General features: G+C 33.8%; 2 protein-coding genes across 4 annotated transcripts in view; both read left to right on the top strand.

Annotated features, from left to right (window-relative positions):
- Wnt10 (Wnt oncogene analog 10) overlaps positions 1–15,567 on the top strand; it is a 56,309-nt gene that overhangs the window by 12,158 nt on the left and 28,584 nt on the right. The window lies entirely within an intron of this gene.
- LOC145961681 (46 kDa FK506-binding nuclear protein-like) lies at positions 5,674–11,156 on the top strand. Of its 2 annotated transcripts, none has more exons than XM_083082127.1 (4): positions 5,674–5,817; positions 6,287–6,376; positions 8,997–10,017; positions 10,188–11,155. In XM_083082127.1, the coding sequence occupies exons 1-4, from the start codon at positions 5,808–5,810 to the stop codon at positions 10,270–10,272; spliced, it is 1,206 nt and encodes a 401-aa protein (XP_082938253.1). In that variant the 5' UTR covers positions 5,674–5,807; the 3' UTR covers positions 10,273–11,155. The 2 variants fall into 2 exon arrangements, with proteins under 2 accessions (XP_082938253.1, XP_082938252.1); XM_083082126.1 differs by lacking the exon at positions 5,674–5,817 and adding an exon at positions 5,965–6,067 and having other exon boundaries at positions 10,188–11,156.

Raw genomic sequence — 15,567 nt, forward strand, 5'->3', positions numbered from 1 at the left:
ACGCACCCAACAGCGGACGAAGTATGCGGAAGCGACGATTAAGGAGACCGTAAAGCGATTGGAAACCCGAGGGAAATATGGATAAACACAGGCAGGTTCTCCAACGATAGATTGGAAGTCGGCAATGAAAGAGAGATAAGCTCTCTCCGGGAGGGTAAATACATACACACGCACTATACGAATCCTAATCTCGCGTGGTAGTAAGGCCAACCGAGGGTTTCTTTTACAATCGTGGGGTCCAATTAGATTCAAAGTTTTTAATCCGTTTATCAACTACGCCATGATGCACGACTCGCCTCTATCGGAACGGATGAAAGGAACTCCGTGGACTAGATGGTAAAAAGATGGAACGACGATTAACGATGAAAATAAACTGTCATGTTTGCCTCTCAGTAACGCATTGATTATTTGTCATGTGTAAAGTTACACGCTGATAAATATGCTCCAATTTGAATAATCTCAAGTGATCTATAAATCGATTGAAAATAATGAAACTGGTCCATCGATATATAATTTTAAATAATTCAAAAAACATTATTTTTATTCATAAATTGTCCGGGAATATTACAAAATATTAATATTTCACATAAAAACATGTGATTCTAAAGGACTATCTTCTCGACATATTTTATATTTTATTTAAAATAAAATATATTTAAAGCATAAATATTAAGATCATATTTTCTTCACACAAATTGCATTACACGTATTCTTTTATTTCATTTTAAAAAATAAGAAAAAATTCAAAATTTTGATTGCAAAATGCACTTCATTTTTCGAATTGTACATATTATTTTTTTATACGCATTTAATTATTATATCAATCGATTATAGATTCATTTATTTTCAATTGGATATTAATTAATACATCTTCTGAAAATAAAGGTATTTTTTACATAATTTTAATATTTAAATCTTCATTTGAAAATTAGAAAAAAATGCATTTATAATGATGTTGAACATTTATATGTAAATAGTCTTGTATTAATATAATAAAATCGATAAGATATCGTTTCATCGTTCGACCACTGACAGTTACAAACTAATCCAGAAGTTACATCACGTAGAAAAAGGAAGGAACATCTTCGCACAGAAGATAGAGAAGGAAAAAACGCAGTCTGAAAGGGAAGGACAAACAATTAAATGCCGGTGCGAACACCGGCAAATGCCGACGTAACGATTGCGTTTATTCCCTCGCTGGGGGCTTTGTGGCGGAGGCGTTCGGTAAACCAAGCCCCACAGGGCCCCCATGGGTCTCTATTAAACCCCTCTAAACGACCTCCTTTTTTTCTCTTTCCCCGAGAGGACCGGCTAGCTGCTAGCCACCTACTCGTTCGGGGCTCGCCGCGAACGAATCCACGAGGCGAATCGCTGAATGCCGACGTAAAGCGCGCGATGGTAGCGTTGAAGCTTCCACTAATGACGCGCTACATCCCCGGACAATGCGAGTGTAGTTGCGTCAGCAACAACGTGTTTTTATCCCGCGGGTCTGACATAGTAGTCCCCCCGTGCAAGCGTCTCTTCCAGACAGATTCCCACATAATATAGGATTATTAATGATCGACAGATAATGCTAGATATTAATTGCGACCGACGAGTGAGTTAAAACATTGTATTTTTAATTAACAAATTAAAAAAAAACTACTAGCGTATCATTTCAATTCTTAATATGGAATTTTGTAAGTTTGCTGTCATGCAATTAAGCGATAAATATAAATTATTAACATTAAAAATTATAAATAGATCCATGAAACATATATCGATAGATTTTAATAAAGTAAAAATATGTTAATTATTGCTTTTGATAGAGAAACGAACAGTTGCGTGATTCGAGTAATTGTTGAAAACACGAATATTGCTTATACTTTAGAATTCGAACGATTGTGGTTGAAAACGTAGAGTTGTCTAGGATTTGTTTTGAAATGAAAGCGCATTAGTTTCACGAGAGACAATCAAAACCCAGCAAAGTTTCAAGACATGCGAGATTAAAGGTAAAAAACAACAAACAGGAAGAAGAGCGAGAAAGAGAAGAAAGAGAACGAAGAAAGATCTCTTACTCATCGCGAGGACTCCGCTGCCTCCCTCATCGGCGGGCCCCGTTGCACCGTGGGGGCCTCCGGCACGGCATTCGTGTGGATATTAGGGCGATTGTCGTGCCTGATTCGGTACGGTCTTGAAATAAGGCCCCCGCGGGCTGACAGCGGCAAGAGGCCCCTCGTACAAAGCCGGGTAACGGGGCCCACCCTTCGACTCTTCTGCACGAGTTCTTCTCCCTCCTCTTCACCCTGACACCTCCGAGCAGCCTAATCTGCCTCTCGTCGGAGCTTCTTTCTCCTCCCTTTTGTTTCGATCCGCGACACGCATACGATCGCGATATTTTCAATAGTAATGGTAAAAATAGAACGATTCTATTGCCTGAAAATTATTATAATTTGTCTCGATTTCTCGCGCCTTTAATTGAGTCTTTCAATATTTTCGGAAGTAGTCGCGATATTATATTATTTATTTATCGATAATTTGACATGAGCCATGGCATAGAAGATGCTTAATCGATGAAATCAACAAGCCATATAAAAAATCAAAACATAATCACGCGACATCTTCCGGAAGATCAGATGATCGGAACGATCTGTGAGGATCGTGAAGATTGGAGGTGGTGGTAGCTTCTTCCGCGACTTCAGAACCTCTCTCGGAGGTCCACTCTCGTTTCATCTCTCTCGCTCACGCGGCCTCACCAGATTCTGTATCATCCTCCCGGCCGGTGTACCAGTCGGCATCGTGTGAAGTCCGGCCGAGCTATTATATCCCCCTTGACCGCCTTCGAGGTGTATATACTATCCAGGCATCTTCAGGCATACACATATACATGGCGCGAGGACGAAGAGATGCGAGAGAGGAGTTCTCTTTATATCTTTCTCGCTCTCGCTCTCCTCTTCTCTCACCCGTTAATCTCTCTCTTCGGTCTCTCCTCTTCTCTCGCTTGTACCTATTCGTAGAGGCGAAAGAGAATAAGACAGAAGAGAGATAGACGGAAGAGTGCGTGCTGCATCGTGGAGCCGAGAGGTGTCGGGGCCCGCATTAAGGGGGCGGTACGCCTCGAAGGGGCCCCGAATTATGACGTCACGGACCGCACACGACGCGATCAGGTGAGCCGAATACAAAATGGATTGTTAATTACGGGGCTCTCCTACCCCTCCAATCGCCACGGTGGCCATCACTTACCTCAGCCTATTTCAGCGAGGCTCTATGCGTCTTAGATGTAATATCTGTTTTCCACTAAAGACCTAAAGACGATCAGTGCGATGATATTAAGAGGCGCGAACATCTACGTCGATATATTAATTACACGAATAATTAGGCAGCGAACATGCGCATATTAGTATAAATAATTCATTGCTAATGAATCATCTCTTACTTTATATCGTCATCTTAATATTTTTCTTCTACATCGTTCATCTTAATGATTTTCTCAAAATATTAATTTTAAACAGCACGAATTTTTGCAAGAACTCAGAATTATTTCTTCGTAGACAGTTATATTACATTTATTTTTTATCTACTACAGTAAAAAATTATTTTATCTGTTATCTGTAAGATTATTTTATTTATAAGAAGATTAATTTTAGCAATTTTGGTTTTTTCTATTGACATTTGCAGTACAATTGACAATTTCCATAGAGAACATAGTTCGAAATCTCTTTAGTATAAGTGTTTATCAAAGTGTCGTTTTCGTCGCTAGAAACGCGATTCCTCGAGTCTGTTGTATCCGTAAAAACACTCATCTCAAGCAATTCGATTTATTGCTGGGATCATAAAGATACCATGTGTTACGTCGACACCGAAGAAACACGCTCCGGGCAAAAAGAAAGAGAATGGCAGTCAAAGGAATGCTTGGTTGGGGAGGAGGCAAGATCAACGGAGAAAGGAGTCATCAAATTCATTAGATCCACTCTCTGGGCGAACATTAACGAACTCAAACGTATGCTCAGCAGGCCATGCCATTCTAGTGGACGGCAGAATCATTCGGTCGATTATGAGATAATGCTGCTCCAAAAAATAAAGAATAGGAGATAGAAAGAGAGGAAAAAAGACAGAGAGAGCAGGAAGAGCAGAAGCGGGAAAAAAAAGAGAGAGAGTTTAAAGAAAAAAAAAATGAAAAATAATATCTGCGTTTTTTGAGTTAAAAAGAAAATTATGGAAAAGCGACTACGAATGATAAAATAAAAAAAAGCAGAAGAAATATCCACTTTCATTCAAGAAATCCTTCATTTCAAAAGATCAAAATCTTATAAATCGCTTTCTACAAGATGGAAAACAATATTAAATATTTCCCACGACTATTTACCTCGTAGGTGGTCGATGCATTGTGATTTTGCATTACACAGCATATCGCGCGATGAATTCACACGAAAGAAAGTGTCATCATAATACATCGCTGCGTTCGATCGTTGCATTTATGATAAAGATCTTAATTATGCTGTTTCGTCAAACGAAATTTTAAGTATCATCGTTTTAATTTCCTCGGTAATATTGATTCATCATGAAAGTCGTTTTCGTAATATTTGATATTTAAATTTAATGTTAATTAATACAAATCAGAGAAGACAATTGCAGATTACAATGCAAAGTTAAAACTAGAAATTCCATAATGTAATTAGCATTCCAGTTGTAATTTGACATTACAAAGATATTTTAAAGCTGTTTAACATTGCGTTGCAACTTGACAGCATGACATTCATGACAAAACATCTAATTGTCTTATATTAATTGAAATTAAAATTATAACGATATTAATTTTTTATATATAATGTACATTTTTAACTTTTATAAATACATACATATATATATATCGACAGATTATTCGATTATTCTATCGACCTTTCTGGAAAGGTAACATGTAGAATAATCCAGAAGCATCTCTACATTCTTCGATTTGATTTCCTATGAAAGGTCTGCGACGTTCGCTCTTTGCTTTCATTATACAATTTGGAACTAATCTAAAATAATTCCATTTTATTCATAGAGTATAAATTGAAGATTCAAGTTTATTACATTTTTATAAACTTATTTGGGTGTTTCATTGGATAAACCAGCTTTTGCCATATAAACACCATTGTCGAGAATAAAAGTGGAATTACTCATATTTAAAAAATATCGTAAATGCAACTTTAAACAAAGTTTTGATTTTGTACGTTCCTCTACCGGTAATCAAATTTCTGTCGTCGTTTTATATATCTTAAGCCCCTTGCACAAAGCTAGGCAACAGGCAATAAGAACAGAAATAGTATCTATTTCTCTGCTCCTATTGGCGAATATATATTTTCTGTCCTGCGTATTTATTGGTGAATAGTTTCTATTCCTTATTTCTATTACCTGTTGTCTAGGATTGTGCAAGGGGCTTTAGGGTCATCTCACATTTATACGACAAAGAAAATTTATCGAGCGTATTGGCTACGAGCAGCATAATTCCTAGGAATCTAACAGGGATCCTAGAACTTCTTCATCCGCTAACCAATCGATACGTGTTATACTCGGTGTGTCGATCTTATTCTTGTCACTCGTAGAATGCGCATGCGCATAAGTTTCAATTTGGCGCAAACTCTGTATTATTTGTATATATCAAGTGACACGTGTCTATGATTCGTTCTGTCTATGATTCTGTTCACGACCCTTGCGACTTTCGAGATTTGTTCGGTCGTGTCCTTTCCATTGTAACCGTCGAGGCGAACGCACGTGTACAAGTCTTCCTTCTCCATTTGATAAAGAGATCTATACGAACTCTATTATCTCATTATAATTATTACAATATGTTTTGGGGTAAGTGATTTCTATGTACATTTGATAAAAATTTAATAAAAAGGTAAACGTTTAATGTAAAGATTCACGTGTTGCGGTAAAATATACGTTACAAGTCACGCCACGTAGGCATCGCCACGTGTACTCCAAAAAAAAAGAAACGCGCATTTTAAGTTGAAACGTTAAGACTCAACGATCGCTTATATTAGTATGCTTGATTCCTCATATCGTTCATTGTTATTTCATTATAATTATTACAATATGTTTTGGGGTAAGTGATTTCTATGTACATTTGATAAAAATTTAATAAAAAGGTAAACGTTTAATGTAAAGATTCACGTGTTGCGGTAAAATATACGTTACAAGCCACGCCACGCAGGCATTGCCACGTGTACAAAAAAAAAGAAACGCGCATTTTAAGTTGAAACGTTGAGACTCAACGATCGCTTATATTAGTATGCTTGATTCTTCATATCGTTCATTGTTACAGCATTGATATTAGAACCGTACAAACGGCACACGGTGTATGTAAGAGATCCAATCCATATATCCATGGCATCTTTGGATAGATCATTAGCCGGTAAGTGTCGTTTATTTTAATATGTTTGAAGATTCTGGTTATTGTGACTGAAACTCGTTTGTTTCCACTTTAATATAATATTTGTACACGTGGAGTAACAATATCGCCATCCATACGCATATCACGCATATGTATATCTAAACTTTCTTTAAAAAATTGTAGGTTAATTTTTAAACAAAATTCAAAAATAACATTTATTCGTAAATATATACATTTGTATTATATATGTATATGTAAATGGTGATTATATTACAAATGGCTCTCTGAAAATACTTAATCGATTAGTTAAGATAAAGATATTTCTTTATCGGACCAAGATAAAAAAATCTGCCTTTCTTATCTTAAGTAATCCATCGTGTCTGTGAAGCTGGCACGACAATCTACGAATTTAAAAAAAATACTAAGAGTTCTGATAGCACTTTTCATAGTTCTACAGTTCCTGATAAAAATTAAAAAGAGTTCCGCATTCCTTATATTAAAAAATCGAAATCGAAAAAATGTGCTATCTTCGCGAATCTAGCACGACACTCTTCCCTCTAAAGTATCAAAACGCGTTGAATATTATTATTTTTAGCAAGAGTTCCCGATAGTTCTGTTCAAGTTCAGCCTATATATGCAATTTCAGATCGATATTTCAAAAATTAATAATTTTTAAACAATTTTTAAGATTCTCGCCCAGCACGACATTCTTTCTCTAAAATACTAAACCGCGTTGAAAATTATTATTTCTAATAACAGTTCTCGATAGTTCTGCTATAGTTCAGCCTATATATGCAATTTCTGACCGATATTTCAATAATTAATAATTTTTTATGTCCTCGACCAGCACGACACTTAGTAAAAATGTGTCGTGTTGATGATTTTCCGTAGTTTTAACGACAGTTCTCGACAGTTCTATAAAAGTTCTATTCTTTGAAAACGTTTTTACGCAGAGTTCCGAACGTTTAATATTCTTTAAACAATTTTTTACAATAACCCAGCACGACACTCTCCCTCTAAAGTACTAAGACGCGTTGAATATTATTATTTTTAGCAAGAGTTCCCGATAGTTCTGCTATAGTTCAGCCTATATATGCAATTTCTGACCGATATTTTAATAATTAATAATTTTTTATGAATTTTTAATGTCCTCGATCAGCACGACACTTAGTAAAAATGTGTCGTGCTGATGATTTTCTGTAATTTTAACGGCAGTTCTCGACAGTTCTATATAAGTTCTATTTTTTAGAAACATTTTTACGCAGAGTTCCGACCGATTACTATTTTTTAAATAATTTTTTACAATAACCCAGCACGACACTCTCCCTCTAAAGTACTGAAACGCGTTGAAAATAATTATTTTTGACAACAGTTCTCGATAGTTCTGCTATAGTTCAGCCTATGTATGCAATTTCAGACCGATATTTTAATAATTAATAATTTTTTATGAATTTTTAATGTCCTCGATCAGCACGACACTTAGTAAAAATGTGTCGTGCTGATGATTTTCTGTAATTTTAACGGTAGTTTTCGACAGTTCTATAAAAGTTCTATCCTTTAGAAACATTTATACGTAGAGTTCCGACCGTTTATTATTTCATAAATAATTTTTTACAATTATATTATTAATTGTTGGAATATCGATCTAAAATTGCATATATAGGTTGAATTATAACAAAATTATCGAGAACTATTGCTAAAAATAATAATGTTCAACGCGTTTTAGTACTTTAGAGGGAGAGTGTCGTGCTGGGTTATTGTAAAAAATTATTTAAAAAATAGTAATCGGTCGGAACTCTGCGTAAAAATGTTTCTAAATAAGGAAAGATCTTATATAGAACTGCCCAGAACTGCCGCTAAAACTACGGAAAATCATCAGCACGACACATTTTCACTAAGTGTCGTGCTGGTCAAGAACATTAAAAATTCGTAAAAAATTATTAATTTTTATAATATCGACCTAAAACTGCATATATACGCTGAACTATAGCAGAACTATCGAGAACTGTTGTCAAAAATAATTATTTTCAACGCGTTTCAGTACTTTAGAGGGAGAGCGTCGTGCTGGGTTATTGTAAAAAATTATTTAAAAAATAGTAATCGGTCGGAACTCTGCGTAAAAATGTTTCTAAAAAATAGAACTTATATAGAACTGTCGAGAACTGCCGTTAAAACTGCGGAAAATCATCAACACGGCACATTTTTACTAAGTGTCGTACTGGTCGAGGACATTAAAAATTCGTAGAAAATTATTAATTTTTGAAATATCGATCTGAAATTGCATATATAGGCTGAATTTGAACAGAACTATCGGAAACTCTTGCTAAAAATAATAATATTCAATGCGTTTTGATACTTTAGAGGGAAGAGTGTCGTGCTAGATTCGCAAAGATAGCACATTTTTTCGATTTCGATTTTTTAATATAAGGAATGCGGAACTCTTTTTAATTTTTATCAGGAACTGTAGAACTATGAAAAGTGCTATCAGAACTCTTAGTATTTTTTTTAAATTCGTAGATTGTCGTGCCAGCTTCACAGACACTAATCCATCAAGTATACATGGGAGTCGTGTACTACAAATTATACAAATATATATTGTATGGAATATTTATTTATGAAATTTTTATCTATTTTATTATAGCTAATGATCAAGCAATACAAACAATGATATATTATAACAAAAAAAACTTTCTGCTTTGCACTTTAATGAAGGACAAAATAAACCAAGTACCGCTTGATTTAAAATTCAAAAAAGGAACTGAAATAACCCTTTTCACCAATGGTCGAGGTTATGTACATCTAACTGGATATAAAATAACAGATCCTGATTCAACTGATTCTGAGAGTTCTGACAGTGATTGGAGTGATCTAGAAGAGGAAGAAAAAATAAAAGAATTAGCACAAAAATCACTTGACGACTGTCGAAGGAAAATGATGAGGCTTAACAGAGTATACCAGAAAAAGCAGAAAGCAAAGTTAAGCAAAGCTAAGCAAGAATCTTTTGATGAAAGCAATAATCAAGATGATGATGAATTTTTTGAAGAAGATTCGGATACCGATGAATATGAAGTTGAAAATGATGATGATGATGATGATGATGATTATGATGATGATGATGATGATGATGATGAGGAGGAGGAGGAGGAGGAGGAGGAGGAGGAAGAGGAGGAAGAAGAAGAGGAAGAGAAACAGAAAGAAAAACAAAAGCAAGAACATAAACAAAAAAAGCTAGCAAAGTCTCAAAAACAGGAAAAAAAAATAGAGAATCAACAGCAAAAAAAGAAACATGATAAGCAAAATAAAATCAATGGAAAAGAAATTAAACAAGAACAGCAAAATACGAAACAAAAAGGGAAATTGGAGAATCAAGCGCAACAGAACAGTCCAAGTGAAGCAAGAAAGAGAATTATTGAGGGTGGCGTACAAGTGGAAGATATAAAAATTGGTAGTGGTCCATCCGCAAAAAATGAAAAAGATGTTACAATTTATTATGTAGGTCGCTGTAAAATTGGAAAAGAATATAAGAAAGTTGAGGCGCGCACGCGTGGAAAGGGACATACATTCCGCATCGGTAAAGGACAAGTAATAAAAGGATGGGATGTAGGAATTGTTGGAATGAAAGCTGGTGGAAAGCGTCGTCTCACAATACCTTCTGATATGGCGTATGTATATAGAATATTCGTTCTTATATTTTCCTCCTTTTCCATTTTAAGTTATATTGTTATATTAATGATTTTATATAACGATTTATCTCTACAACTTTTTATCTCTATATTTATGAAACTTGTATTATTTTGAGTGTTAATTTAACGGAGCAATGTTTCTCTTATAGGTACGGAACTAAAGGCTTTCCTCCTACAATCCCTCCTTTTAGCACACTTATATACGAGATCGAACTGAAAACCATTCATAATTAAATATTAAGTATCATAAATCTAAATATTTCTTACATACGATTCAAGATTTTTTAACTTGTGTTTGTATTTTCTTATTTGAAAAAATGTCCAAATTATTTTCACTTGAAACTTGACAAATACCTCTTATAGAAAAATGAATAAGACTGAGGAAATGGAATGATATATACGAATAAGACTGAGAAAGGATTGATGTATAAAACGATTCATATCTATAATGAGCAGAGCCCGGATCTCGATGCCGTTTTCCCCACTCCAAATGCATACTAGCGGCCGAGCGTTGCGAAAAACAGTACCGTCTATGCTGGTCTAGTGATGGTAGCAAAGAGGGCACCGTCGCGTAAAAAAAAAATATAATAATTTATTATATTATTTTATATTTTATATATTATGTATAATATTAAATAAACATATTGTATATTAATATATATATTATATGTATAATATATATATATTTTTTTTATGCGACGGTGCCCTCTTTGCTACCATCACTAAATCGGCGTAGACGGCACCGCTTTTCGCGGTGCTCGGCCGCTAGTATGCACTTGAAGTGAGGAAAAACGGCACCAAGATCCGAGCTCTGATAATGAAATTCAAATTTTATTTTAAACGAAACTGCGAATTGACTGTAATTTTTGTAATTTATAATTTTTTTGAAAGAGATTGTATAAATTGAATAATGTGAATTTTTTTATCATATGTGATTGGAATTTTTCAAGTTCTTGAGTATCTACATATATTTAATATGAAGCATGAACAAAAAACTGTAAAAAAAAAAAACATTTTTTTATTTTGTAATAACATCGTGATATACATTCCTCGATTTCCAATTATTCGTTAATGTACTTTTTCATGTAGTTTAAGTAAAATATAAGTTTTGCATTGTATAATCTATTGTACTGGAAATAATTATATTAAAATAAACTTTGAAATAGCAAAATATACTAACATAAGTCATTAAGTGGTTTTCATATATAATTTATATTCGAAAATTCTCTAAATATCAGAAATATATGATATAGATAATTTTATATTTAATAAATTGAACCAAAATATCTTATACTTTGATTTTCTATATAATTTGCAGATGATTACTCAATTTTATTGATGTGATTTAAAGCAATTTGTACATTTACAATTGCTATGTCGAGAGAATATATATTCAATAGCTACTTGAGAAAATTTAGCAACTAAATATAAACATCAAAATAATCTGTATCGATTCATCAAATACATATATTTTAAATGAACAAATTTAATCGCTCTTCTTTACAGCATCTAATTCATGTGGTAGCGTGAGAAAAGGTCAAGTATTGTGCCTGAAACGAATCGTAGATTGATCCAACCTGCGTATAATCCGCCACCGATGTATCCACAAGCCGCGCAATATGAGGCACGTAACGATCCTTAATCGATTCGCGGATCAACACGCGATAATCAACTACCTCTTGGAGCTGCGAGTTTCTACTCTCTGACATTTTACTCTCTTACATTTTAGCTTATACGTGAAATCACTTTGAAACGTTATGCTACCGTACGTGCTAGTCTGAAATTTCGAGTCATCAACATATTGGTGTATTATTTCGATATAACGTGCTTGAATTATGAATTGCTTCATCTAACGCTACATCTTCGCCATGATTGCGAAATTATTTATGAAGTCAGATATATGGTTATCTTTATTATAAAAATCATGTAATTGACAGTTTATATTTATTTATGAAGTCAGATATATGGTTATCTTTATTATAAAAATCATGTAATTGACAGTTTATATTTATTTCCAAATTCTCTTTAAAAAAATTATATATATGTATCAAATGATGATTGATATAGTCAATTGATACAATTTGAAAATAAATTTTTGATTACGTAATTTTCATATTAATAAAGATAATTATATATATTTTATTAAATTATAATTGATTACATTATAGTTGATTTCGTATGAAAAACTGTAATGATAAAATAATTAAATCTAAAATATGATACATATGATACATTATATAACATATAAAATATGATACATAATTTTTATTTACATTATATTTAAAAAAATTGTGACAGATTAAAACTGACATCACATACAGCATGATAATGTTTAAGAAAAGCAGCGTATCGCGCAATTATAGAGAATATCACTATCATACACCTTTATCGCTACCAGTTAAACTTGTTGTTCCGTTATGGCAATTAAGTAATCGCGATTACACGCAATTTGAAATATTACATAATATAATCTATTGTGATCGCTAAAGTAAGCTAATCATCTCATTTAAAAGGTGCAATTACTTATTTATCACCGATATTGCTCTATCATCGTCTATTGGTTTTACGACAGTCTCACGATGTTACAGTCATGCTTGAAAAGACGATCAGCGCAATAAATATAGCCAGCAACTAATAACCGTCTGTTGATTATGTGCACAAATTCGCATATCGGATCTGCCATTCGTATAAACGTAACGAAGGCGATTTGGGCGGTGGTGGAAATCCAGAGAGCGAACCCTGCCCCGTACAAATGAGTATTTATGAACCCGTCGCGACTTTATATTATGCCTCATTTTGCCATAGGATCGGTTAGCTCTAATCACGACATATAAATAAAACGTTAATAAACGCCGATTTCAATCCGGCTCTTTTCACGCGAACGAGAAAAGGCAGAACAGAGAAAGAGATCGCTTGTTGTATAAAATTATATACAAATATAACGTTGATAAAAAGTTGCAAAACTACAAATTATATTATACGCAATGTTATTTGTTAATATTTAGAATTTTTGCAAGTATATAACAACAGGTAATAAATTTTTGTTGTATGTATTTTGTTTATCTTGGCACACACACATAAAAAATCATTTCCGGTAGACTCGATATCAATAAATTTGGTTTATTTTTTCATGTGATAGTAACTGAAAAGACACTGACGTAATTTAAACCAGTCGAAAGACAGATTGGTCCAAGAGAAACAAGAGAAGACAAATTAATTCACGAGTGTCTATCTTATATAGATAGAGGCATATTAATAGAAGCACACACATCAAGATATCGATTACTGTCGCGACTTACGAGCTCTTAAATAAATAATTAAAGGACGCGCAAAAGATAATCTCTGCGCCTGCGATCATCGTTTACAAGTTTTATAAACGTGAAGGCGCCACAATATAAAAACGCTTTGTACGATCGAAATAATTTAGGAGAAAAATTAAAATATATATTAATTTTTTATAGATTTTAATATTTAAATTTTGATTAAAATAAATAAATTATCAAAAAGAAAAAATATTTTAAAAATCTATTCAAAGCTAATTTTAATGAAAAATTAATGTAGTAGTCTATTTTGTAATAATAGATCTGATATGACGATAATTTTAATATAATTACAGATACAATTAGAATCAATTTATTTAATTTGTCAAATCCTATATTAATGATAAAATTTTTTCTTCAATTTCTTATATCTCATATCTTATTGCATTGCAAACTTGATTAGGAAAAACACTGAATTCGCATGAAATAAAAAACACAAAACTTACATGAGCCTTACTTACATAGAATCGATGTAAAAATCTCTGTAAAACCTCGCTTACAATCTCACGATAATCAATCTGCCGAGATCGACAGATCAAGACGAGTCCCACGATTCCCTCGGGGCATGCCCGAAGGCTCGTTCGCCGATCGAAGACTCGTAGATCGCGATCGACATCCAGCGAAGATTCACGAAGAAACGCGTTTACCTCGAGAGCGCACACGTGATTGCACGGGTGGTCTCTCCTCGATCGAGATCTGCACTTTAAATCGTTGGGAGTTTAAAGTACAATCTGGTACGTTTTGATTTTGTATTGCAACTTTTTTGCCGTCTATCGCTCGCCATCAATTTTTGTCACCGCGCTGATATGACAGTAACGTTATGAGAGACGAGATATTCGATTAACTTGTAAACGAAAATAGAGATTTTGTAGCTTTTTACTATTTAAATATTATTTTAAATATTATTTTTCACAATTACATTGACAAAAATTTAATATCAATGCTGATATTTATGCGCTCTAAATAAAGACACGAAATTATTATATAAGTCGTTATTTATAGCGCTGTCGAAACAGAGATCATCGCAGATCACGTCGGGAGACCCACCGCGCAGCCGCGTAGGAAGTCTCGTCGATCTTTTCGTGGCACTCGATCGCGCGGGAGGGAAGGGAATCAGGGGGGAAGATCGGAGATCGACTCTCACCGATCATTGCCATCGAGAGATGCCTGAATAATAGAGCCGCATCATCGTATTTAATAATCGTACAATGGAAGACGTGACGCGATAAGATCGCGATCGTTTCGGTGGACGGGCGAGCCCTCGATAAGCTGGCCGCTCATAATAACGCAATTAACACTTCTTTATTCGATTAATTTTCGTCTCGCTCATCTCGGTGAATCGTCGCGAATCGCAGCAACAGTGCACGAAGAAAAAAATATTTTTGCGATGCAATCTTGCAATATAACATATCTTGAGAGATATAATTAAAAAAAAAAACATTTTTTTTTCAAAAATTTTCTCTTTTCTATATATTAATATTTTTTTATTTTGTTGCATATAATTTTGTTTTATTATTACCAAATAGATTAATGCATTAATTACTCGATAAGTTAAAAAATTCTGTTGATAGATTTTATAATTATTTTAACTAAAATTTAAGTATTAAAATCAAAATAACAATTTTATCTTATTCAATTATTGTAATGTATTTTAATAAAATAATACACGCAGTTAAAAGATGTTTCAATCATGAAAACATAATATTTATATTATTCATATTTTTAAATTGAGAAAAAGGACTGATGTGTCAACACATTATTTGATTAACTTTTTGATAATGCTAAAGAATGGAATAGTATAATTCCTGTTCTTGAATAATGCTAAAATAATTTCTCACGTTGTATGAATGCTCCGAAAGATTAATGTGAAAAGAGGAGAGAAAGTGGCACGGTTACGCGACAGTGCACCGACAAACATACTAAGTTCTCGATAAAGATTGTATATGCAAAGTGTGCTCAAAATATTGTCGCGAAAAATAAAGAGAAAACATGCCGATAAAAGGAGCATAGCCGATAAACGTGGTCGTATCGTAAGCTTATCAGGCCGCAAACAGCTGCAAATCCTGTCGGACCGAATATCTCCTGTCAAATGGAACATAAAGTACTTATATTATATTAGCTAATATATTTCTCTCCGTAATTCCCGAACACCCTAAAGTGCCTGATACACTGACGAAGCTTGGCCCCGGTTGATTACGATCGTTTACGA

Source organism: Camponotus vicinus, unplaced genomic scaffold, assembly GCF_025532165.1.
Source record: "Camponotus vicinus isolate PSW18456_S1 unplaced genomic scaffold, iyCamVici1.0 SCAF_11, whole genome shotgun sequence".
NCBI lineage: Eukaryota > Metazoa > Arthropoda > Insecta > Hymenoptera > Formicidae > Camponotus > Camponotus vicinus.